The sequence below is a fragment of the Myotis lucifugus genome, unplaced genomic scaffold, assembly GCF_000147115.1.
Source record: "Myotis lucifugus unplaced genomic scaffold, Myoluc2.0 scaffold_56, whole genome shotgun sequence".
In the NCBI taxonomy this organism is placed as follows: domain Eukaryota; kingdom Metazoa; phylum Chordata; class Mammalia; order Chiroptera; family Vespertilionidae; genus Myotis; species Myotis lucifugus.
This window is the reverse complement of record NW_005871104.1, coordinates 6,303,604-6,330,341: the sequence shown is the minus strand read 5'-3', so window position 1 is coordinate 6,330,341 and position 26,738 is coordinate 6,303,604. Positions and strand designations below refer to the sequence as shown.

Genomic DNA, 26,738 nt, shown 5'->3' with positions numbered 1-26,738 from the left:
GCCCCAACCCCCTGATTCCGCCCTGCTCTGTGTGTGACAGGGGGCGGTACCCCCAACTCCCCTATCGGCCCCTACTCTGTGTGTGACAGGGGGCAGTGCCCCCTATCGGCCTGCTCTGTGTGTGACAGGGGGTGGCGCCGCAACCTCCCCATCGACCCTGCCTTGAGTGTGACAGGGGGCGGTGCCCCAACCCCCCAATCGGCCCTACCCTGAGCGTGACTGAGGGTGGCATTGCAACCTCCCAATCCGCCCTGCTCTGTGCATGACAGGGGGCGGCGCCCCAACTCCCCAATAGGCCCTGCTCTGAGCCCGACCAGGGGCTGCACCTAGGGATTGGGCGTGCCCTCTGCCACCCGGGAGCAGGCCTAAGCCAGCAGGTCGTTATCTCCCGAGGGGTCCCAGACTGTGAGAGGTCACAGGCCAGGCTGAGGGACCCCCCTCTCCCCCCCGAGTGCACAAATTTTTGTGCACCGGGCCTCTACCTCTTATATATATATATATATATATATATATATATATATATATATATATATCTTACTGTCTCTGTTTCTCTGAAGAACCCTGACTGATATGAGAGGTAACACCCAATTTTCTTTAGACTGGCCCTGGCTGGTTTGGCTCAGTGGATCGAGCGTCAGCCTGCGGACTGGAGGGTCCCAGGTTCGGTTCCGGTCAAGGGCATGTGCCTTGGTTGCGGGCACATTCCCAGTGGGGAGTGTGTGGGAGGCAGCTGATCGATGTTTCTCTCTCATCGATGTTTCTGACTCTCTGTCCCTCTCCCTTCCTCTCTGTAAAAAATAAATAAAATATATTTTTAAAAATTGGGGGACTGATTTCAAGACAGTGGAAAAGATGACTTCCCTTCTCTTTTTGTCACATTTAAGAAGAAAAACAAAACCATCTCACTGACCCTTAGAGGATCTGAAAACTGATCTTTGTTGGCTACTGAGTTAGATTTGTTCAAAAAGCAGAGCCCTCAAGGGACACTGTTAAGTATAACACTTTCCCAAGAGAGGAAGGTAGAGCATGTGTTATGACCATTTTCACTTATCAGTATCATTACTGGAGCTGGAGGGTCAAAGAGATTCAGTGACTGTTCGAGGTCACTGCCTAGTAAGTGGCAGAACTGGTGCACATGCAAGCCCTGTGATTACAGAGCCCTAGCGCTTCCCAGGGTCCTGGCTGCCTCCCCCTCTTGCAGCCTTAGCATGGAGGTCTCCTTAGGGATTGTTGTGAGGATTAGATGTTATAAAGTGCCTAGCTGAATTGAAGAAAACCAAGACTAGAGCAATTTTACTTATGCGTGTGTGTGTGTTTGTCATGTTTTGCTCACTTCCTTTGGATAGAGCATTCAACCTTTTTAGATTGTTTACCTCTTTACATTTTTATTTCTGCTCACGTTCTGGTTGTGATCCCTCCATCTGGGTAACCAGGGCCATCCTGGTAAGCCCACTGCACTGCTGGAGGCATAAACTAGAGTGACAGTGGACTGAATTTGGACCATAGCTACACATGGGGCTCTTTGCTAGGTAGGCTGGCTTCCTTAGACTCAGCCTATTACAGACGTGTACAAATAAACTGTTTATACTTTTTATTTTTAAACCCTTACCGAGGGGGGGGGGGGAGAGAGAGAGAGAAGAGAAATTGTTTGCCTCCCGCCCAGGATTAGATTGAACCTGCAACTGAATCCATGAGCCTTTGGTCCATGGGCTGATGCTCTAATCACTGAGGAACCGGCTAGGGCTATAACAGGCTAGTTTTTAAGTTGATAATTTTTTATAGCCCATGAATGGTGTTATAAATATCCAGATGGCCGTTGGCAGAAAAAAGATCCCCCACCCCTTCTGTAGTACATTATCCAAACCAGGAAATGGACACTGGCGAAATCTATAGAGCTCATTCAGATTTTTCCAGTTATATATGCACTCATTTGTGTGTGTGCATGTATGTGTGTGTAGCTCTAAGCAATTTATCACGTGTAGCTTCCTCCACTACAATCAAGATGATTAACTCTCATCACCACAAGACTCCTCATTCTACACTTTTATAGACACACTCACCTTCTGCACTCTCCCACATCCCTAACTCCCGGCACCACTAATCTATTCTTCATCTCTTATGTTATTTCACAAATGTTATATAAATTGAATTATGCTGTATGTTTCCTTTACATTGGCTTCTTTCAGTAGATACAAGTTCCTTGAGGATTATCCAAGTTATTGCCTGTATCAATTATTTGTTCATTTTATTGCTGAGTTGTATCCCATGACATGGAGGTACCACAATTTTCTTAACCAGTCACGATCGAAAGAGATTTACATAGTTTTTAGGTCTGGCAATTGCAAATAAAGCTGCTCTGAATACTCATGTATCTGGAATTGGTTGGTTACCAAATTCAGGGTAGTTTCAGTAGGGAGTGTGGTGGCATGGCCTGCAAGGAGTTGACATCACTATATTCATTTTGAGTTTTGTGCCAGTCTAAGCACTTTCCTTCGGTGCAACCTGTAGATTTGTTGAGGAATCTTGAGAAGATTCTAAAGCTCGTCTTTCTCCAGCCTGGTCCGTGAGAAAGTTCCTGTTCTTCATTTGGTGAGACAGCCTGTGCCTCTCCTCAAGATGGAGCTGGCAGAGGACGTCTGAGGACTTCCAAAGCCTGTCCGTGGGCACTGCAATGTGGGTTATTGCTGAGCACCTGGGCCCAGTGTCCTCAGAGGTGGCATTTCACCAGTTCCTCATGTGGTGAAGGAAGTCAGGAAGACGGGCCCACTGTTCTATATTGAATTAGTTGTGGGCCCACAGCAAGTCATTCTGTATCTGAAAATTGTATAAATTATGTCTTTCTCTCTACCCGCCTCTACCTTTTATAATCTCCATAATCTTCATCCAAAAGAGAGTGGTTTTCCTCCCAAGGCCTTGTCTCTGCCCTTCTTGTGCTCCAGATACTCATTTTTTTGAGGTTCTAGCCATGGCTTCAGTCTCCCCACCGCGACCTCACATGTCTCCCTCCAGCACTGCTCCGGTTTCTGGAAGATATATTTGCCTTCTGTACAAGGCCTTGAGAAACCCTATGTGATGGCACAGTTGTGCTGTCCCACCCTCACTCCACCATCACCTGGAGGAGCAGTCTTATGTCCCTTTGCTGTCTGTCCTGGTGAATTCCAGCTGCCCTTCCTCACAGGACTTGGTTGTAAGTCCTGCCCCCACCCCTACATCTTCCTGGCGACCCTCTTAAGGTCCAGCCTCAGAACTGAACCAGGATTATAGGAGTGGCCTGGGGTTGAGCCCCAGGTTTGAGCAGGCCTACTTCCCAAATCCAGACACTGGGTAATACCACCTAGAATTATAGTGACATTCTTGGACCACTGCACTAAGCCCTCTCAGTCCTTGCTTCTATTCCTCAATCCTTCAATGTCCTGTACTTATCATTTGTTTTATGAACCCAAATGTAAGGCATGGGTCTGGAGTCAGGCAGCCCTGAATTGAATCCTGGCTCTGTCACTCGTCAACTGGGTGGCCTCACTTTCAGTTACCAACCTAAGCTATAAGCTATTGAATTTCTGTGTGCGCTGCACCTCCATCTGTAAAATGGAGATGACAGTACTTACCTCATGGGGGTTTTGTGAGGATTAGATAAGACAAGACGTGCCAAGTGCTTGCACGGTGCCTGACATATAGCCAGTGTCAGTCAGAGGTGGTAGTGAGGATGAATATGGTGAACTACAAAATCACCCAGCCTGGAAGTCAGGAGACCCAGGTCACTGTTTTTCTCTGCCACTGTTAAGCGCTGTCATTCTCAGGTTTAGAGCCCCAGTGGCCTGACGGGAAGGGTTTCCCTGAAAATCTCTGGGTCTTCCTGTTGGGCTAGGTCTTGATCTCAGAGAGCCCTCTGGTGGCTGATCCATGAAGGTGCAGGCTCCGGAGGCTAAAGGGAAGGAGGGGCCTGGTTTATGGAGTGGTGGGCTGGGTGGACAGAGGCTGAGCGAGTGGTTTTGTAGGGAGGTCCCGAGGTTGGGTGTTGGACCTGAATGTGGGTCTCATCCCTGTGAAGTTCTAGCTGTGAGACCTCGGACAAGCAACTCCTCCCCTGTGGGCCTTGGGGAGAGGAATATTGGGAATGGAAATGGACAAGATCAGTGTTTCCCAAAGATGATTTAGGGGCTCCCTGGACAATCATTTTTTAAAAATCTGAATCGTTGTGTATTTTCATGTGTGCTAGTAGAAATAGTAACTTTCAAATCCTTTAGCTTATGGGCATTATCGTTTTAAAGTGAGTAAAAAATTTAAAAATCTAAATCTAAAATAAAAATATTAAGTAAATAATAGTACAGGTGGTATTCTATTAGGGCAAAAATCATAAAAGTGGTAAGCACAACAACAGTTTAGGCAACACTGGACTAGATTATTTGTGATTTCCTGCACAGTTCTGAGAAGTTACTTCTACCTGTGTATTACTTGGTATTATATCTTAGCATAATAATCACCATTTATGGTTTATGCAGCTATAAACTTTTTTTACTTTTATTTCTCAGGATAGTATTATGATGTAGCTATTATTTATTATCTTAGTTTTACTGAAAAACGAGAGGCAAGTCCTACCTGCCCGTTAGGATGTGGCAGAACAGGTTTGGAACTGAGCCTGTCTGACCCCAGAGCCACCGTCTGCAGAGGGAGCCTGAGGACAGGGACTGGGCTTTCGAGTCTCAGTGTTACCTACAAGGCTCGTGTGGACCACGGTCGCCTGGTGACATTCACATCCAGCGGGCCTCAGGGGCCACAGGCTGACTCAGGCTGGGGGAAAGGAGGGACAGGCTGTGCCTGGCTTCCCAAGACCCAGGACAGTAAGCCCCTCTCCCCAACCAGCGCGTGTGGTGCAGAGGGTGCTGGCTGGGTCGGCAGTCCTGAGCCTGGTCCCGACCTTTCACTAACCCGCTGGTTAGTGAACTTGTCCACTGTGGACCATTGATTCAGCATTGGAGCCATTTCCCCCCAAGTATTGTCCTGGGCCCCATCCCCAGAGGTTCTAATTGTGCAGGTCTGAGTTAGGGCTCAGGGTTCTTTATTTTGGCCATTTTGCTAGATTTGGGGATCACGGTGTTTAATGACTTCTAGGGTCCCTTCCAGCTCCCAAATTCTGTGAAGCTCAACTTGGAAAGGCCTGTAGACCCTTATGACACAGAAAATAACAGTAAAAAAGACACTTTATTGTTAAAAAAAAAAAAAAGGCCATTCATACCGTCATTCACACTCACAGTCGCACACACAGTCACGAACCACTCACACAAACACGCTCTCACCCACACAGCCTCCGTCTTGCTGTAAGCAGCAACTCTGGGGGTGAGAGTCTCTGTTGCTCTTCCTTTTGACTTTTGTCTCCAGAAACAACACATGAAAAAGTGGTGGACCCGAGAAAGGGACGGGGGGTGGGCGGAATAGCAAGGCCACCAGAATTCTCTGGTCGCTGCCACTCCTAGCTACATACACTCTACACATGTGTACAAATGTACTATACATGAGTGCCCACATGTGTAGACATGTGCCCACATTGACCCTCCATGCATAGGGTTGAGTCACTGCAGGTAACACTTAGATTGGCAGGCTTCTCAGATGGCGGGGCAAGGGCAGGGTGTCCTGCTTTCTGGCTCCCTGCCTCCACCCTCCCCTGAATGGACATTCTGAGTTCCTTGTGTCTATGGAAGAAAAATCCCTCATCCAGACAGCAAGGTTGAAAAGTGCCTAAAATTTTTAAAAATGATGAATGATAGCCTTCCTGCCTTTGGCCCAAAGTGCTTGAGAAACTTGGGATGAAGAACCCAGAGTTCCATGAGGTCTGATTTCTTTAACAAAGAAAGTCCAGGGCTGCAGGAATCCTGACTGGCCCTGGCTGGTAGAAAGTCACGTGACTTAAAGAGGCGGGGCAAGTTGCCTAGTTAGAATCTGGATTAGAGGAGTGGGACCTCCAGGAGACTGAGGCCATAGTGATGCTCCTCAGGTACCCTTGTTGCCCTCATTCACCATCTTATCCCCGATGCCTAGCACAGCACCTGACACGGAGCAGATGCTGCAATGGACATATGCATGAGGCAGGGTGCATAGGTGACTTTTGGTAACTGCTCGCCTTCTGCTCACCTGTCAGCCCCTAGGAGGACACCCTGTGGCCCTCCAGGGTCAGAGACCCTGGGACCTCATCTCTCTAGTGGGTGTAGTGGTAGCCTGTGGGGCATGAGCCTGCCTCTGCCTCCAGAATGGAGCTGTGGGCAGGTGTAAGGATGTGCCCCAACAGGGCTGACCCAGTAGTTTAGGCCCTGCCTCCCTGGGCGCTGGGAGACGGCAGATCAGAGACTGACTGCCTCTTGCCCATCTCAGGAGTCGGCTTCTCCTGGTTTTCCAGCATAGCTGCCCTGTGCATCCCCTTTCTGCTGGGGCCCTGGTGCTGTTTTTCGAGTCCTACCCTCAGCTTCCCTCCATCCTCAGGGACTAGCTGGGGGTCTGGAAGAGCACATTTCAATGTATGGCAGCCTGGAATGGGTATGGGGGCTTCCCTCCCACTTTCCCAGCCACGCTGTACTCACTCTCTATAAGACAGGAAGAAGGTGCCAAGTCCTTGGCCTCCCACCTTCCTTCCTCTGAGGACAGCTAGAACATGACCTCCTCACAGCTCCCATAATCACTCTCTACCATGTCAGAGCCCTCATAGTTGGGGGGTGCCTCGGGCTGGCCCCGGCCTGCGGGAAGCCCACCCACCACCTCACAGTCGGCATAAGAGGGCCCGGCGCGGCTGAGGCGCATCCTCACCCCCTTGTAGCCCCCCTCTGCCAGGCAGGGCCCTCCCCCTCCCTGCCGGAGCTGCGAATGGTAGTAACTGATGGCTGTGTACTCATTGAGACAGGGGGCCAGCAGGCGCTCCCGGGGACTGGGGGGCCGCGGGGGCATCAGATCTTCCAGGTTCTGGTTGCTATAGCGGGGTGGGAGGGGTGCCCGCTTGTTTTCCACCTCCAGTGGGAAGGGGAAACCCCCATAGAGGCCATTGGGCTCCTGCATCACAGCTGGGTTCTGGTGGTGCTGAGGTGACGGTGGCAGAGGGCTCGGGGTCACTTCAGAGTTGGGGTATTCCCAGTGTTCCTTCCTGGAGTAAGTAGGGGGCCAGACCGTGGCTCCGCCTGGATACACTGTAAGAGAACAGTAAGATAGAGTGAATTTCCCTGGCGAAGGTTCCAGCTGGCCTGACAGCTACTACTGATAACTTAGCATGTGGTGGATATGTGGCCTATCTACATGTTGTCTCTTGCAGCTTAGGTTGATATCTAGAATCCAATGGGGCCAAGGTTAAGGCCAGAGGCTTAACCCAAAGCCAGCCCGTTTTGCAAATCTGTGCCACTGATCAAAGGGTCAATGTAAAAGGGAAGAATATGGATGGCTCCATGCAGCCCACCCCCAGTGCTAGAGGCAGGAGCTCCCTCCCGAGTCTTACTGGTGGGTTTCGTCTCCTTATTTGAAGGAAACAGACACATAGTTCGGAGTACATGTGAGGCATACATCACAGAGGGTGATTAAGTGAGATGTGCCTTGGAAGATTGGAGACCAGGCGTCTTTGGTCCCAGCTGTGTCCCTGCTACTGAATAGTTGTGTGAACTAGAACTGCACCTTTATGGGTCCTAGCTACTCAACTGGCAAAAAGTTAGTGAAAATACCTGTTTTAACTATTGGTGAATAAGCCAGGAAAGATAAAGTGCTTACATATTCACCTCCTTTTGAGTAAAAGATAAGAAAGGGGTAAAGATGGCTCCCCACAGCCAGCTAGGTCTGGCTTAAGATTGGGCAGTCAGAAGGTTGGATGACTGCTTCTCTTTCACTTCCCAGAAGAGCACAGATGTGCAGAAGCCTCCTTTCACCCAGGGATCCTACCCACTCCTTTCTGGAGTCTATAGGTTTCTGCCATGGACAACGAGCCTATGGAGTGTCTTGGAATTTAGAGGAGTGGATCATGATGCAGCAGAATGAGACATGGGCTCTGAGTCTAGAGACCTGGCTTCTGTTCCTGTTCATTAGTTCACTGTGACCTTGAACACACCCCTTCACACCCCCCATTCCTAGAGCATGAACTGAATGGTGGCCCAAACCCCTGTGCCTGAGGTAGTGAAGTGCTTAGGTCTGCTACTCATTCCGCCAGCCCCCAAGGCTAAGGGCTCTGGCTATACTGACCCATCTCCTCGCCTGACCAGGTCCTCTTAATGATGGACTCGTTGTCAGAGCGGGGAGGGACTGCAGCTGGTGGGAGTCTGGGAGGCACGCTGCAGACTATTGGCTGCTGCTTAGAGCTGGGTCCAAAAGTGACGAATTCATTTGGACCTGAGGTCTTGCTGGGCTCTAGTTGGTTCACGTTGTTGCAGGAGTTGGTGCTCAGAGGGTTGAGCTCGATGGCAGGCATGGCTTGGGTGTCAACACCAACACTCCTAGCCAAAAGGTCTGGGTCTTCCATGGCCACGGGCTTGTGAGACTTGCGATGGCGGCGGTAGAAGAAAAACACAATGATGCTAGCAATAATGAACAGTAGGGCCCCTGTGAAGATCAGAAGCTCCTGCTGACCCCAGTCCCCCCTTTTGATCACCGGGGTGAGTAGGCATTTTCCTTCTGAGCAGGCCCTTTCCTTTTGTTCACACCTGCAGAGACAGAAAAGTAGGAAGGGGCTGAGTCACTGCCCTTTCCCTCACCCCTCTTACAAAGATCAGTGGATGGAAACCCCTGCACTCAAGCCTATGCTCTCCAATTTTCCACCAAAAAAAAAAAAATAGCCTGGCCAGTGTGGCTCAGTGGTTGAGTGTCGACCCATGCACCAAGAGGTCGCTGGTTCGATTCCCGGTCAGGGTACATACTCGGTTGCAAGGCTTAATTCCCATTGGGTCTGTGCAGAAGGCAGCCAATTGATGTTTCTCTGTCAGCAATGTTGCTGTCTTTCTCCCTCTCCCTCTCCCTTTCACTCTATCTAAAAATCAATTTAAAAATATTTTTTTAAAAAGATAATTATCAAACATACCAACAAATCAACTTCAGAACTTTCCATCCTCTACCAGTAACACATAGGGCTCAGCTACACCCTCATTTATGACCGGTTGGATCTGGACTCTGAGCACATCCATTATTTCACCCACGAGATCTCGACATTGGATATACTCTTCACCAATGAGGTCCGATTTCCAACCATATATGGTGATAGAGGCAGCCAACATACCTAGCTGTCCTCCAGCAATAATGTCAGGGTCCCAAATACAAGTCAGCAGTCACCCAGCAATGCCAGCCGGGCATCACCAGCAGGTCACAGGGACCCAACGTGGCTCTGCACAGACCTTACACTGGGCAGCTTCTCAGAGAGAGCACCTGGAACTATACGACCTCTCAGGTCACCTTCAGCTTAGTGTTCCATGGTGGAAGGCTCTTAGGAGACGTCTATGGCTGGCTTTGTCCACTTTTGAAGGGATATTGGGAGAGGCTCCCTCCATTCCACCTGATCCCGAACATCCCCCAGTACCTGAAACTACCCTTTGGGGTTTAATGTTGTCCTCCCCAAGTTCCTCTGTTAAAATGCAAACACCACTGTCAGCTAGGGAGTGTTCTCCCAACACACCTGCCGGCTGGAGAGCATTGTGTACTGCAGAGCAGCAAGTGAAGTGGGGTTGGAATTGTCAGTTGCCAAGAAGGAGGACTTGGGTTATAAACACACAGGAGGATCTTGGGTAAGCTCTTTCCTTCTCTGGGCCTCAGTTTCCCCATCTGTAAAATTAGTGGCTCCCTTATGCACAGGCTGACAGCAGGGGCTCCCTTGGGAGTTTGTAAAAAAAAAAAAAAAAAAAAAGTAGAATCCCAGGTTTCGTTCCTTGGCAATTCCGATTTAATTGGTCTAGGAATGTACATTTTTCATTAGTCTCACTCATGATTTTTCTTAAAGGCTCAAAAGTTGGGAAGCCATAAAACCAGATTGCCAAAGCCTCTGACCTCTAGGATTCGTAGCTGATTCGCCTTCTCTTGCAACCCCTCTACCTTCTCCCCCAAGCCAGCATAATATGAGGTATAGGTGGCTGGCAGTGGGGTTTGAGATCACAGCAGTACCTCTACCAAGTGGTCATTGTCTCCAGGTCGCTTCTGGGAAGTCACAGTCCAGAGCAAAAGACTAAGAGCTTGAGCTATTTTCAGACTTTATCAAAGATCAGAGCCACCTGAGGAGCTGGTTAGAAGTGCAGGTTCCTGGGCCCCAGCCTGGGGAGTCTGATTCATCAGGTTCAGAATGGGGCCTGGGAAATATTAACAAGCACCTCCCTCTCCCAGAGGCTCTGCTGCAGGTGGTCGGAGGAGAAGCCAGGTCCTGGAGCACTCAGCCTCTTCCCTCCCATCGGCCTCCCTAGAGTTCAGAGAGCAGAGCTCATTCCCTAATGGCGCCAAATCCAGGGTGAGGAGCCAATGGCAGGAGGCCTCTCCCGTGCTTACCTGACTCCTTCAGGGGAGGAGCTGCAGTTTCCGTTCTCCTCCAGGCAAGGTGTCAAAGTGCAGTTATTTCTCTGTTCACAGTGTTTCCCAGAGAACTGTGGGGGACACTCGCAGGAATAGCCTGGGAGGGAGGGAAGGGAGGTGAGAGAGTGCACTGGCCTGGCAGGCAGGCCTCCAGGTGGAGAGGCCCTCTGGGGCGAGGGGAGGCCTCCGCATGTCTGCAGGCACCCGTGTGCACATTTATTTATTGAGGGCCAAACACCATCTTGACCACTGATGCCCTGCTAGTCAAGGAGGCTTGATCCTGGCCCTCAAACAGCTTATAGTCCTGCAGAGAGTGGGCATCTCAAGAATACTGCCTATCCTCCTCATTTACCCAGACAACACTGATTCTAAGTAAGACTCTTCATGGACGAGCTTATTTGACCCTCATGACATCTCCAAGATTGGTTTCTGTTATCCTCCTCATCAGGGGAAGGTACAAGTGGATGGCAGGTGAGGAAATGAGGCACAGAGAATGTATGGCATTTGCTTAAGGCCACACAGCCAGTAAGTGGCAAAATTGGGATCAATACTAATAGTAATTATCATAAAAATTAGTTTATTGAAGGGAAGTGTTGGGGGAGGTTTCCTGGAGCAGACACTATTTCATTTGAGACCTGGAGGATGAGTAAAGATTAACCAGGCAGAAAGATAGAGGGGCAAAGCGGAAGGTGTTTCAGGCAGAGGAGAATGTGTGTAAAGGCTTAGAGCGGAGGGTGTGGCAAGTCCCAGGGATTAAAATGATGCTAGGGTGGGCAAGCCTGCTGAAAGAGGGGGGAGTGGAAGGGGTCAGGGCATGGGAGGTATGAGCCATATGCAGGAATTAGGAATTGGGACTCTATCGAACAGCAGGGGGAAGACATTGCAAGGCTCCAAGCAAAAAAGTGAAGTGCTCAGATCTGCAGCTGTGTCCCTGCTACTGAATAGTTGGGTGAGTTAGAACAGGATACTGTGTCTTCATGGGCCTTAGCTACTCAATCAGCAAAAAGTTATTGAAAATACCTGTTTTAACTATTGGTGAATAAGCCAGAAAATACAAAGTGCTTACCTGTCCCGAGGGCCTGTGAGCACTTCCCGCCGTTGAGACACGGGTTCTGGCTGCAGTCTTGGCTGTGGGCGCAGCACTGGGTGAGGTCCTGCCTCTCCAGCAAGCCTGCCACCTTCTTGCCATGGGCCATCAGCTCCAGTGCCTGTCCATTGATCATGACCTCATCTAGGCAGCCTTCAAAGCCCTGGGAGACGTTCGGGGGAGAGTGAGAGAGGACAAAGCCGCCTAGAAAAAGGTCTCTTTTGGGCCTCAGGCCCTGGCAGTTCTCTGGGAGCACAAGGGAGCCGTTGCCTGAGCTGTCAACCAACAGCCGAGTGGAAGTGTCCGTCTCCTTCACCAGAACTGAGTGCCACTTGCCGTCATTCACATGGGGCCAGGAGGAAAGCGTTCCATTGAAACCACGTGGGCAACTGTATTCCAGCTGGAGCACTCCATGGACCAGCTGCAAAGGAAACCCAGATGGCCATCAGCAAAGCCAAGGAGTCCTTATAGAAAGCCCTGCAACAGGCTGCCGGGGCAAAGCATGCTGGTTGTATTTTCATGGTGGGAGGGGTAGTGTCTGGTGATTTTTAAGGCAGTTTTAGTTTTGTGTTTGTAGAGAATAAAAACCTTCAAAATGCTCTCCTGTCTCTGGTTTTATTTTCCCCTCATTGCACTCCATGGGATGGCCTGGGCAGGGACAACATCTCTACTTCACAGATGAGGAAACTGAGACCCAGAGATGCCTTGCTGTCTTTTGGATTCTCGTTCACAGGCCTCTCCAGTGTTCTGCATTCCTGAACATTGGCCTTCAAGGATACCAAACCCCCCTCTCACTCCCACTGCCTTACACAACAGTTCAGCAGTTCTTGAAGTGTCTCCAAGATCTATTCAGAAGCTCTGCAAATGGAAACTACTTTCATAATAATCCTAAGACATTATTTGCCCTTTTTACTCTCACAAATATACAGTGGAGATTTCTGATATGTGCTATCACAGCAGACGAAGGTAGAAGTAAATATGAAAAGCCAGCTGTCTTCTACTAAGCCAGACATCAGAGAGAATTATAAAACACTGCTCCTTTTTAATTTTTTTGGAAAATGTAATTATTTTTTAAATATATGGTTTTTATGTGAACATGTAATGACTTCCTTGGTTTTAAATGAATTAGCAAATAAAGATTTTAACATTTGTCAGTTTTCATTTCTAATATTGGAAACATCGATAGCTACATATAACCCATATAAACAAAACTTCCTTAGGATCTTCAGTCATTTTAAAGAGAGTGAAGAGTCCCAAAATCAAAAAGCCTGAAATCCCACTGAATTAAAACATTTTAGTTCACCTCATCCTACGAAGTTGGTTGATTTGTGGTCAAATCTTTTTCTGGTCACTGTAGGGTAGGGAGTGCTTTTTCTGGGTGAAATTTAAAGATACAACCCAGTGTTTTCAGGAGTTAGCCATTTATACATCACCTTCCTGATTTTTTCCCTGATTCAACACTGCCTATACCATTATTTCCTTAAAAAGGAAACTTATATACAGTAAATAGAAAAATAGAATGACAAAATAAGTAGAACTCAAAACATTGTCCTTAAATCACTCCTTTGACTTTACCCAGAACCACAAATCCATTGATCCCACCATCTTTTCACTGTCTCTCTTCTCCTCAGCAAAGCCATCATTCCTCTCCTCATCCAGTTGTTCTGTCCCTCTCTCACTTGGTAGAACTCAATTGGCAAACCCACAAATTGGTAAAACTCAACTCTTCCCTTATTCTGTATGATCATCATGGAGCTGAATTTGGTTGGAGAGAAACACACAGGCTTACTTATTGGTCTCCCTTTAATTTCATGACCATGAGTCTCCAATGAGCCCTTCATGCTGCTCAACAGTTGTACTATCTTCCTTAGTCCATTTACTCTCCCATGTGCCTGTTTTTACAACTTCTCTCTTCTCAGATCCCTAATGCCTCCCTCCCCATTCTTATTCTACAAATCAGATGGGGATTTGAAGACACTCATAATCACATGGATCCACTTTGGTGAAAGCCAATCTCTCCATTCATGTACTAGATCTCCCCCCTCCCTTACTTCTTCAAGGACAAGATTTCACTGACTCTCCTTTCTCTTTCCTAGATCTTTGTTCACTCTCTGCTGGATCATCCCACTTGTCATACAAACGTTATTGCTCTAATATTATTTTTTAAAAGTTGTCTTGATCCCACTTCTCTTGCCAAAGATCTTTTTTTTTTCTTTGCTTCTCTTTTGCAGCAAAATTCCACCCTCACCCACGACAACACTGAAACTACTGGTGTCAGGGTATTCAGTGACCTCTGTGTTGCCAAATCCAGTGATTAAAATCACTTCCCATCTTAGCTGACCTCTCACCAGCTTATCACCCAGCTGATCACTCCTTCCTTCTTGATACGTGGTCTTCATTTGGTTTCCTGGATACAATACTGTCTTAGTTTTCCTTCACTGTGATTGGTTGCTCCTTTTCAGTCTCCTTTGTTGGATCCTCCTCTTCCCCCTACGTCTCAGTGTTAGTGTCTCTGGTCTTCTCTCTTTTTAATCTGCACTCCTTAGTGATCTTCATCTCCAGCCCAGACCTTTCTCACGAACACTAGACTTGTTTATCCAGCTCCACTTGAGGGTCTAATAGGCATTTCAAACTTACATGTCCAAAACTGAACTCTGGATCTTCCCCCCAAACCTGCTTTACCAATATTCTTCCCCGGGTCTGTTGGCGGCAACTCTATCCCTTCTAGTTGCTCAGGCCAAAATCTTACTCCTTGCTTCCTCTCCCAGCCCTTATTCAATTCATCTGGAAATCCTGTTGGCTTTACCTTCAAAATCTATCCAGAGTCTGACCTCTTCTTCCCAGTTCCACTGTCATTGCCCTGATCTAAACCACCGTCATCTCTCACCTGAATTATTGCTTCTTTGGCTGGGTCTCTCTGCTTCTGGCCTTGTCCTTCCAAGGTCTATTCTTAGCACAGTAGCCATGAGGATCCTTTCTGCATATGTTAATTCTTTGCTCAAAACCTTTGAGGCCCTCCATCTTGCTCAGAATAAAAGCCAAAGTCCTTAAATGGCCTGTGCGACCTTTATAGATCTGCCCCCATTTCATTACATCGCTGACCTCAACTCCTCCTACTACTGTCCCATTTGCTCACTTCCGTCAAACTGTACAGACCTCGGGCTTGTGCTTTAAGCATGTAAGGAATCTCCGGCCAATTACTATTCCTTTGACCTAGAATGCTGTTCCCCCAGCTGTCTAAGCTAACCCCCTCACCCCCTTCAAATTATTGTTCAATTACCACCTCAATGAAGCCTTTCCTAACCACTTTATTTAAAATTGTAACTCCCCATACTCCCGATTTCCCTTCACCTTTTCCCCCTTTAATCCAAAGCACTTATCACATTTGGACAAACTCTATAATTTTCTTAGTTATTATGGTTATTGTCAGTCTGCCCTGTAGGATGAAAGTTCTAAGGCAGCGGTTCTCAACCTGTGGGTCGAGACCCCTTTGGGGATCGAACGACCCTTTCACAGGGGTCGCCTAAGACCATCGGAAAACACATATATAGTTACATATTGTTTTTGTGATTAATCACTATGCTTTAATTATGTTCAATTTGTAACAATGAAATTGGGGTTCACCACAACATGAGGAACTGTATTAAAGGGTCACGGCATTAGGAAGGTTGAGAACCACTGTTCTAAGGGGTTTTTTTGTCTTACTCGCTGATGAGACCCAAACACCTAGAACAGAGCCTGTCACATACCAGATGCTCAGTCAATATTTATTGGATGAATTAAATTCTAACTAGCCCAAGTCTGTTTCTCTTTGTCAGAGTGGGAGACTGAAATGTGTGCTAGAGGTGTTAAATCAGGAAGGTAAACTGAGATGTTCTAGATGATGTAAGCAGAAGGACTGAAAGACCATTCGAAAGGAAACTCATTTTCTCCCATGTACTGTAATCTGTTTGTCATCTTGAGCACCCCAGTGGTAAACACTGTTCTATTACTCAGCAAAGGTGATAAAAGCACCAGGGCTAGGTGGCCACACCCATCCCTCTTCCTATCTTCAGAGACTCTCTGTTAACCCCTAGAACAGCCCGACCTGGACATATATCTAGGTGGGGTGGCTTTGGCCATCATGGTTGGAAAGTCTCATGTCCTGACCCAATAGTCAGGGATTTCTTTGCAGAAATTGGCCTTCTTGGCCATGCTCATGCTGCCCCCACCTCCCAGCCTGGCACATTCCCATGACATCGGTGCCTTACCTTCAGGGAGACATACACTGTGCCATTGCTGAACAGGAGAATGGCCTGTGACTGGCGTGTTTTCAGACGGAAACGGATGTGCCAGTTCTGAGCCTCTGGGAGACTGTACCGCCCGAAGCTCTGACCGCTGAACCTTGCAGCAGTACCTGTGAAAGCAACCAGAGGTGTCACCTCCATGTAAAATGGTCCCCATGGAGCCCTGGCACCGATTGCCTCCTTCAACCCTTGGGCGGCCAGCAGAGTCATTGCTCATTTAATAGATGGAGAAACGAGGCTGGGGGTTACTTGTCCTGGGTCACACAGCAAGATAAGGGCCATCACCCTGCACACCCTCCTTTGGCCCCAGGAACATTTGCCTTGGGTGCCAGCCTGGGTCAGAAACTGTGAGCTCAAACCATTAACAAAGCAGGAATCAAGGCAGAAATATAATCACTCAAATGTGTGGAAATAAAAATTTCTATTCTATATAGTTTCTGTGTCATTTCTATATCACTTGGGGAAGAAGGAAGTAGAATTGGAGAGGACTTTGCATATCTGTGTGATTTCAGGAACACCATATGGTGTTTTTGGTTTTGTTTCTTTTTTGCCTCAAGAGATCTCCCTCATTAGGAGTGGAACCATTTGGGTAGGCACTTCCCAAATGAAATGCCACTGCGAGGCCAGGAGACACTGTGATAAAGGAAGTGATAGATCGCGTGGCTAGAACTTCTGTGAAGTCCTGCATACTCCAAACCCTGCAGAATTGCTGATATGCAGTTGCACAGGAGTCTGAACTTTCACCCACACTTGATTTCTCAAGCTCATCTGGCCTTGGGACCCTCTATGTGGACCACCTATCCATAGCCCTTGGCAACTACATTCTGTGGAACCCGCTTTGGGAAACGCTGTGCAATCTTAAGCACTGCCCTCCTGAGACTTTTTAAACTCCACCCTCCCCAGAACTGAGTTCAGATATCAATTCCCTGTGAATAAGCTTATCGTTGTCAGGGGAAGGGGTTAGTGGTACAGACCCTGAGACTTAGGGAAGAGGAATTGTTGAAGAGGGAACAAGGCCAAAAGGAGAATGAAGAACCCAAAAGCCTGAGGCATGCGGGATTATAAAATCCTAAGAGGCCATCATACTGTAGGTCTAATCCTCTCTGATGCTGGCAGTTCCATTGTGGTAGCTCATTATTGGATGGGATATTGTAATCTAGGTCAGGAATTCCCAAACCTGGCTGAATATCAGCCTCAACTGGAGTCTTTTACAATACGGAATGCCAGGCTCTCCCCTCGGAGAGGACAGCGCAGTGGTTCTGCTGGCACGCGGGAGTCTGTATTTTCAGTCTCTCCCCAGGATGGCTATAGCGACTGGAAGAGAGGCCAGGGGAGGTTTCTGTGCTGGTCATGTTCTGACTCTTGATCTAGGTTCTCGTTACACCAGTGTATTTGGCTTGTGAAAACTTGCTGAGCTGTACACTTATGACACAAGGATCTTTCTGTATGCTCTATTTCCATAAGATTTTTTTTTAAATCACCTAAAACTTCTGTCCAAGTGATTCTGGTGATGTGTGAGCCAGCCCATCTAGTATTTCTTTAAGTGCAGCCCTTGGACCACTGGCTTCGGCATCGACTGAGGTGCAGGTTAAAAATGGCAATGCCATGAAAAACAACAACAATGACCAAAAAACAACAACAGCAACAAAAACACACACACACAAAAATGCCAATGCCAGGCCTCACCCAAGACTTTCTAAATAAGAGTCTGGAGGTGACACCAGGAGCAGGTCTCTTTAAAAACACACTCCCCGGGTGAATTTGCACAATCTTTACTTTTAGAACCTCTGCTGTCTGATGCCAGATGGTCCAGAGAGAAGCTTCAGCCATCACTTTCCCTGCAACCCACTCTGGGGCAAGGGACACAGAAGGGAGCCCCCCACCCGAGATCACCGAGCCTAAATCCAGTGGGCCCAGAGAAAGTGCACACATCTGAGAAAGAATTCCCTAGGGCAAACCAGGTGGACCCATGGAGGGTAGGCCATGCCAGGCAGGGGGCGATGTGAGCTGGGGCAAGGTCATTCTCTTGCTGCCAATGCTCACGTGCATTGGTCTGAATGCCAGGGCACAGGGTGAAGCCCGTCAGAAAACTGAGTTCCCGAAGAGCTGGGCAAAGAGCTCAGGCTTTAGAGTGGGATGCACAGGTACTTGAATAACCAGTCTGTTGGAGGCTACAGTTTCAGGCAAACCAATCTATAATAATAAAAGCATGTTATGCTAATTAGACTGGACATCCTTCCGGACGAAGCCAGGGCTGCGAGGGAAGCCTGGGTCCTGGGAAGCCAGTGCCAGCAGCCAGGGGAAGGAAGGCCTGCCCTTGCACGAGTTTCATGCATGGGGCCTCTAGTATAATATAATCCCCATCCTTCATTTCCAACTGTAGATGGAGCTATGACCCCGCTTCGTAGGGTTGTGGTGATACTGAGTTTGGGTAACCTACAAAGAGCCTGGCACATAGCAGAATACTGATAGCAGTGGTTCTCAACCTTCTGGCCCTTTAAATACAGTTCCTCATGTTGTGACCCAACCATAAAATTTTTGTTGCTACTTCATAACTGTAATGTTGCTACTGTTATGAATCGTAATGTAAATATCTGATATGCAGGATGGTCTTAGGTAACCTCTGTGAAAGGGTCGTTCGACCGCCAAAGGGGTCGCGACCCACAGGTTGAGAACCGCTGACTTATAGCAACAACTGCTACACTGAATGACAGCTGCCATTCATGTGGTGCTCATAATGGGCAGCTAAGGTTAAGTGCTTTTATATTCATAAGTAATTTATTCCCCAAACCAACTCAAGGAGGCAGACGATGATATTTTCATTATTTTGTGGGTGAGAAACTAAAGCCCAGAGGATTTTAATAAACCCCCAAGGTTACACAGCTAGTAAGTGATAGAGCTGGGGCTTGAACCTGAGCCATCTAGTCTAAACCTTGAAGTTGTAACCATCAGGCTACAGTAATAACAGTAGTAGTATTAGGAACTGTTGTTTATTGACCACTTTCTGTAGCAGGTGCTTTTCTAAGCCAACACTTGCTATTTAATTCCTATAACAGCCCTAAGGTACAGAGAGGTTAAGTAGTTTTCTTAAGGTCACGTGGCTAGCAAGTGGCAGAGCTGAGATTTGAACCCAGGGAGCTTGATACCAGAGTCCATGCTATGATGCTAAACTGCCTCTTGTATTACCATTTTCTTCAAAATTCCAAAAAGTGGCCAGGAATAGGGTGCTATCCTGTGACTAGAGTTTGTGAGGCCACACCTGCCTTCTGGTGGTCCCTAGTCTTTAGCCCTGTTAAAGCTCCCCTCTCGGTATCCCACAGACCCTCCCTGGGCTCTCCAGCCCTAGCGTCAGGCTGGTGGAGCCCGCAGTGCTGGCTGCCCTGGGGAAGGCCCGTTCCTTACCATTGCAGGCGCAGTTCCCCTCCAGGCGGTGCCGTGGGGTTAGGATGCTGAGCCTGGCTGTGCTGTACGTGGGCCCCACCCTGGGGTCCAGGTGCACTGTCTCTTGGCAGATTTGACGCTGGCAGCTTGGCCCCTGGCAGGGCACCACAGGCATGGCTGACCTCATCTGAATTCCCACTGAGTGCTCCATCTCCTTGGCTGAGTGAGCGATGACGGTTGCCAGCTCCTGCAGCTTGTGGAAGGCTCCAGAATGCCCCTCAAAGACCAGAAGCACATCCACCCCGGCCGTGGCCTCTGCAGGCTGAAGGCTGGCCAGGTGGATGTTGGCTTTTTTGATGTCCAGCTTGTTGCTGAGGAACCTCTGCAGGTTCCTCCAGTGGTCGCTCACCAGCTCCTCTGGGGTGACCTGGTAGAAGCCCATCCACATGCTCTGCTGCAGAGCCACCTGCCCCACGTGCCACACGTGGACGTGGACCCCAGCAGTGGTGGTGAAGGTCCCATCACTGACTGTGACATTGAACGAGTAGCGACCCTGAGGCAGTCCCTGGGCAGCGATGATCTTGCCATCGGACGCACCCACTGAGAAGCGCCTGCCCAGGGTCTCCTCTTCTGCCAGGCTGTAGGTCAGCGTGTCCTGCGGGTCTCGGTCTGTGGCATGGATTTTGCCCACCATGCCACCCTGGAACTCCTCCTCCCCGATGGTGATGAAGATCTCCAATGGGAGGGCGGAGGGTGGGTAGTAGCTCTGCTCCGTGACGTGGACTCTAACAGATGTGGAAGATGAAAGGGGCGGGATGCCACTGTCTGATACCTGTGGGCGAGGGAAGCACGGCATTACCATAGGACTGTGGCCCCAACAGGCTGCCTGCCTCCTGGGGAATCACGTCTCTCTGCTTGAGGCAGCCTCAGCATGCTGTCGCATCTGAGTAAGAAAATACTAGCACTGAAGGTTTTGTGGAGGGAGTTACATCCTGCACCACACAGTAAAACTAAACTCGAATTCCTCATTGGACACTGCTCTGAGCCTCTCCCTAAACCCTTCCAGCCACATGATCCACCTCCTTCCTCTTGAACTTCTCTCATTGTCTAAGTGAGTCATCAAAGGTCTCTTAGCGATTCCAGTGTGCATCCCTCGTGGCCCCCATCAGCCTCAGGAGGTTTTCTCTGGGATTCCCTTTTACTCTGTGATTGGGCTCAGGGTTGGGGCGAGCAATTGTTGAGTGCCTTCTATGGGCCAGGCCCTCTGCTGTGATCAGGAGAAAAGAGCAATAAGTAAGTTGCCAAATAAACCAGAGGATGTCACTCTTGGATAAAGTACTATGGAGGAAATAAACAGAGCGAAGTGGCAGAGACATCTGAAGATTGAAAGACCGGGTGGAAGAGAAGGCGTCTCTTCTTGGAAGAGGTGAAACTTGAGCTGAATCCTGAGGGATGAGAAGAGGGGAGGACAAGAGGTGATGGACAGGGAACAACTCTCTGGTAGGAAAGAATGTGGTGTGCTTAACAAAACAGCAAGGGGCCACTGTTGCCAGAGGAGTGGGCAGAGCAGAAGACAAGGTGAGAGAGAGAAAAGCAGGGACCTGGTCACTGATGGGCAGAGGAGCACAAGGTGGCATTTTATGTCAGAGCCATGAAAAGTTATTGAAGGTTTTAAGCAAGGCGGTGACATGACCTCATTGAAGCAAGGAAAAGAATGTAAATAAAAAATGCATTTTCCTTTCACATGTTACCAAGCTGTCCCTGCAACTTTTTGCCCAGACTTAGCAAAGACGAAGTTTTCCTTCCTCTCCTCAGCAACATTATCATTTTCTCAATTGTCAACAAGGGTCTCCAATTTTCCCTACAGTAATATCTTGTCCATGTGCACTCCAAGGCTAGCAACAACAATACTACTACCAAGTATAATATATAAAGCCATACAGCAGATAAGGCCAGAGCAGAATCTGAACTCCTGCCTGTGTCCATAGCCTGTTTCTTTGCTGGTTTATAGTGCCTCCCAGTGAATGGAAGTGGAGATGCAGGACAAGTCAAAGAAATAGTGATGCTGCCAATCGTTACTGAGAGATTTATCTGGGCCAAGATACAGAGGTCAATCACGTCCATACCCTTGGCTTTGAGCATCCTCTACATTAGCCCACACCTGTCCTCTGATCTACAGACTCCAACTCCCAACTACCTTTTGCACACCTCCATTTAGATGTCTCCTGGACGCCTAAAAAGTAACATGCACAAAACAGAGCCCTCATTTTACCCCATAGACGCGTACTTCTCCCATCCCCCACAGTCTCTCCCGTCTCAGAAGTGGCCCAACCACCCAGTCTTCATGGAGCCAAGAACCTGGAACTCATCCCTGATGCTTCTCTTTTCTCTCTCTCCCCATATCCAGCCCTTCACCAACTCATGTTTATTTCCATGCAAAACTTGTCCCAAATCTATCCACTTCATCATCATCTCAAGGTCTCAGCACCACTATCTCCACTATAACAGTGACTTCTTATTGTTGTCCTTCAACCACTCTTGCCCCCTTCATTTGCTCTTTCTATAGCAAGGGTGGGTAATCTTTTTTTCTGCCAAGGGTCATTTGGATATTTATAACATCATCCTCGGGCCATACAAAATTATCAACTTAAAGATTAGCCTGCTCGCTCTAACCGGTTTGGCTCAGTGGATAGAGTGTCGGCCTGCGGACTGAGGGGTCCCGAGTTCGATTCCGGTCAAGGGCATGTACCTTGGTTGCAGGCACATCCCCAGTAGGGGGTGTGCAGGAGGCAGCTCATCGATGTTTCTCTCTCATTGATGTTTCTAACTCTCTATCCTTCTCCCTTCTTCTCTGTAAAAAATCAATAAAATATATATTTTTTAAAAAAAATTAGCCTGCTCTATTTGGTCAAACATTTAATAACTCACCCCTAATGTCTTGGCAGGGCCAGACCAAATGATTTCTTGGGCCTTATACGGCTCATGGGCCAGATGTTCCCCGCCCCTGTTCTAGAGCTGCAAAAAGAACTCCTGAGACACAAGATGGGTCACTTCCCTGTTTGAGACCCTTCAACCACTTCTCACTGCACTTAGATTGGAATCTAAAAGTATTGTCAAGGGTTGTAATTAGGATGATAATACCTCTTTGTTTGCCCAGGACAGTTTGATTTTTCACCTGTTGTAGATCAGTTATCAGTTAATTATTTTTAGTGCCTCTCTCACTCTCAAGAGCATCCTGGTTTGGATCTTAAATAATACAATCACTCAAGCTATGAGGCCTCTATCACCTGCCCAGCTCATCTCCTCAGGATTATTCCCACCATTGCTCACAATGCTCTGACCACATGGCCACATCTCAGGTCACTGCAAGCTCTTTTCCAACTCAGGACCTTCCTGTCTGTGACACTTTCCTGCCCACTTTTTACATAGCTGGCTCCTCAGGTCTCAGCTCAAAATGTCCCTTCTTCATGAGGGCAGCCACCCTCTGAATATGTATCTTCCTGTGCCTTAGGAGCCCTAATCACTTTCTTTCTTCATTTATTTATTGTTTATCTCCACAATTAGAATCAAAAGCCCACAAGGGCAGGAACCATTCACTTCTTTCCCTGCTGTATTACTAGAAGCTAGCATAGGGTTCGGCATATGATAGGTACTCAATAAATATTTGTTGAAAGACTGAATGCATGAATGACTAGTTGACTGGCTGAATGGATGAATACATCATCCTGAACCTAGAGAAGTTCACAGACTATCAGGGTCCACTAGACTTGAGATTTAGGAAAAGGATTTGGGGGGAATGAAATGGGAGAGTAGTGTTTGACCGCCATCTTGGCCACTATCATTGGGTAATTCTCATACAACCCATAGCAATAACACCAAAATCCCCTACACATGTCTATATGTTCTCTCATTTGACCCCACACCAATTCTCTGGGGTAGGTCTTTAACAAGACTTGAGGTTCAGAGAGCTGTCCTGACCAACCTTAAGGAGTGAGAGCCAGGTTGAGGGTGTTCTGCCCGGGAGAAGAGCAGAAATTAAGAGCTTGGGTCTTTGGGTCAGAAGCAATCCACCTCTGCCACTTATAGGTAGTATTGCTCTGAGCCAGTCAGTTAACCTCTGTGCACCTCAGTTATCACATCTATAAAGTGGGGTTATAACAATACCTGCCCTAACGCATGTTGTGAAGACATACTGCAATGATGCATGTTTAGCACTTAGCCCAGTGCTTGGCACATAATAAGAGCTCTTGGTTTTTTTCTAATAATTGAAGCCTGGTAGTGATTTTGCCAGCACATTTATTATCCCTATGATCACCGCCACCGGCCCAACACACCCCTCACCTCGATCTGAAGCTGATACCATTCCTGGACTCTCCTGCTCAGGTATGTGGTGGTCATCAGCCATCCATCTGGGGTCACTCGGAAGGCAGAGCCGTCATTCCCCTTGGTGATTTGAAATGAGTAGGGGGGCCCATTCTCTGGGGAGTCTGGGTCACTCAGGATCAGCTGCAGGACTTTGCTGCCGATGGGGCAATTCTCCTAGACCGAGAGTAACAGGAAATCAAAGAGCAAGATGAGCCCCAGTTCTTCCTCTCACAGCTTTCTGCATCCCCTTTTCTGGGATGTGTCCTCAGCACTCTGGCTGCTCCCAGGCCTTGCCTGCACCCTGAGCTGTCATTCATGCATTCTGCCTGCTTGTGAGTTAGTTGCTGACTTTGTCAATCTAGACCAGTGCACGGTCACAGCCATTGTTCGGGGATACTGACACCAGTGGTGAGCGCTCTCCTCCAGGAGGGAGATGAGGGGCGGGTGGGTTCCGTGTGCCTCTGGAAGGCCGCACATACCTGAATGGAGGTGCTGTAGTTGAGCTGGAAGAACCTCGGTGGGTTGTCATTGACATCAACCACTTGGATGGCGACGTCTGTGTCCTCATGCAGTGGGGGCCGCCCGCTGTCTGTGGCTCGGAGCCTCAGGGAGTAGCTAGAAGTCTACATAGCAGGATGCCCAGTGAAGAGCTAGCAATGAGACCCCTCAATTCCACCCCCTGATTTACCATTAATGTTTTCAGAAAAATAAGATAGAGACACTTCCTATGTCCATCCCCCATTGCCCAACCATAACATTTTAGGGCTTAGGTTCTGGAATTAGGCAGACATTAATTTCCAATTCAACCCTTTACTATCTGTGAAACCTTGGGAAAGTGACCAGACTTCTGTGAGGATGATATCAGGATCAACCTCCTTGGATTATTTTAAGGACCAAATGGCACAATGAATGTAAAGCACTTAGCAAAGTTCCTGGCACAGCGCAGGTGCTTGATAAATGATAACTTGTTATAATGATCTGATGACCCCTGGTCAGTGGTGAGAAGCTGGCCTGAGCTTCTCCAGGGAAGGTTAAGGGTCATTCAGTCCCTCTCCTGCCTCTGGCCTCAAAGGCCATAGAGGCCCCACTGAGAAAACAAGTGAGGGCAGGTCTGGAGAAATGTCAGGATGGGGTGTTGACCACAATTCATACTCTGGACCTGTAGCAGGGTTATAATTTGCTTTGATGAGCTCAGATTGGGCCCCTCCCACATGACTCACCTGTTCCCAATCCAAGGCCTTGGCCACCTGTAGCTCCCCCTTCTTGGGGTCAATGGCAAAGTGCCCCAGCTGGTTCCCTCCTACCAGGCTGTAGGTGATGGCACTATTTAGGGGTCCATCTTCATCAGTAGCTGATACCTGCAGTGGAAGGGGGTGATGGTTGTGAATTGAGGGACAAGAGGGACCAGAAAGGAATCTTGGCCTCTGGGAGTATAAGGGGAACAGATATGTCCCCTCCCCAATGACTGGACCACAGTCATCCTTGCCAAAGGAATTCATTATTTATATCTTGGTATGGACTTTAGCATGCCATGGTTCATTCATCTATCCATTCATTAATTCATTTACTCATTGACCCATACCAATAGGTTCCTGGGTCCTGTGCTAGGAGGTGAGGAATATGGCAAAAGAAATATGCTCACAAAAAGCTTAATATCTAATTTTATGGCTAATTCTAACTTGTGGGCAAGATATGATCAACTTTAGAAAGCTGATCAGCTTAGAAAACACAGTGATAAATTCCATCTGGAGAGATTAGAGGATTCATGAAGCCTTGAAGAAAGGATGGCTTCTGGGAGTGGAGCCCACATTCCAAGCAGAGGAAACAATGTGAGCCCAGAGGTGTGAAAGTGCAGAGGGTGTGTGGGAAAAGGTACATCCTCCAAGGTGGTTGGAGCATAGGGTGCATGTCAGGGAGTGGAAGGAGATAAGACTGGAAGGCAGAATGAAGAGGGGTCATAGAGAACCTTGACTATGGGCATAAAGAATTTCACTCGTGCATTGGGAACAATTACACGCTTAGATGTGAAGAGGTGTTATTTGATGCCCACTCCTTCCCCTCCTCTACTAACACTCCCTGTCATGCGCTGTGACCAGGCCTTTCTCGGGCTTTGGACCCTCTAATAGTCTTCTGGGACCTCTCCCGAGCCCTCTTCCGCCAGTACTTGATCTAGATCTTATTAAACATGTCCCTGAGACATTTTGTCGTGGGAAACAGTTTGACTGAGTGGCTGCAAGTCAGAGTCAAGTCTGTGGTGTATTAATTGATAAAGTAATTCATGCTCATGAATGACCAGGAGAGAGAGAGAGATAAGAGTTACCCCAGAGTCTAGGTACCCCAAACAACAAAATTGTAGATCCTTACTGTGAGCACAGTGTCACCCACGATGGCATTCTCTAAGACCCTCGTGCTGTACAGATCCTGGGGGAATCTCGGTCGGTGTTCATTGATATCAGTGATGTTGACCACAATTGTGGTCATGTCACCGAGGGAAGAAGAACCTTTCCGGCTGCACTCGATGGACAGGAAGTACTTGGGGTTTGTCTCAAAGTCCAGGCTTTTGTTGACGTACAGGATCCCTGGTGGGGGGAATGAGGGTGGGGGGAGAAGGTGATGAGCGCTGAGGCAGTTGGGAACATAAAGGCAGAGGGCTGAGAGGCCTTGAGCCAAACCCTCAATAGGTTAGGAGAGACAGATCTCCTCCATCACCTCCTTCATCGTCTCCTTCTTCCGCTCCTCCTTCAGTCCCTCCATCATCTCTCATCCCCTCCTTCACCTCCCTCTTTATTTACCCTCCCTCATTACCTTCCTCTCTCCCTCCATCTTCTCTCATTTTTCCTATTGCTGTTCTCAATGGCAGTGTTTCCCTCATTTCTTTCTGTAATATTTCATTGAGACCTCATTAAGTCTGAAGTATTAAATCTACCTATATTATATCTATAAGAACCCAATGGAACATAAAAGAGTGATTCCCATTTTGTAGGTGAGTTAACTGATTCTCCCAACAGCTAAGTGACCTGTTCAAACTCACTCAGCTAGTAAAAGACAGAAGTTAAATTATAAAGAGCCATATAATACCCAAAGTTGTTCAATAAATTGTTAGGGCATAGACGTATTAT

At 48.1% G+C, this 26,738-nt stretch overlaps 2 protein-coding genes across 2 annotated transcripts in view; one reads left to right on the top strand and one right to left on the bottom strand.

Annotated features, from left to right (window-relative positions):
• LOC102425241 (proton-coupled amino acid transporter 1) overlaps positions 1-4,650 on the top strand; it is a 45,063-nt gene extending 40,413 nt beyond the window's left edge. The window contains exon 10 of the mRNA XM_023754113.1: positions 4,567-4,650. Coding sequence (XP_023609881.1) covers positions 4,567-4,607 — 41 coding nt within the window. The 3' untranslated portion in view covers positions 4,608-4,650. The remainder of the gene's footprint in view (positions 1-4,566) is intronic.
• A 530-nt stretch (positions 4,651-5,180) lies between these two features.
• Positions 5,181-26,738, bottom strand: part of FAT2 (FAT atypical cadherin 2) — a 70,465-nt gene continuing 48,907 nt past the window's right edge. The window contains exons 15-24 of the mRNA XM_014456173.2: positions 25,984-26,198; positions 24,840-24,977; positions 24,099-24,242; positions 23,596-23,793; positions 19,276-20,086; positions 15,838-15,983; positions 11,567-12,008; positions 10,477-10,597; positions 8,200-8,657; positions 5,181-7,166 (exon numbers count right to left, since the gene is read on the bottom strand). Of these exons, the coding sequence (XP_014311659.1) occupies positions 6,634-7,166; positions 8,200-8,657; positions 10,477-10,597; positions 11,567-12,008; positions 15,838-15,983; positions 19,276-20,086; positions 23,596-23,793; positions 24,099-24,242; positions 24,840-24,977; positions 25,984-26,198 (3,206 nt within the window). The 3' untranslated portion in view covers positions 5,181-6,633. The remainder of the gene's footprint in view (positions 7,167-8,199; positions 8,658-10,476; positions 10,598-11,566; positions 12,009-15,837; positions 15,984-19,275; positions 20,087-23,595; positions 23,794-24,098; positions 24,243-24,839; positions 24,978-25,983; positions 26,199-26,738) is intronic.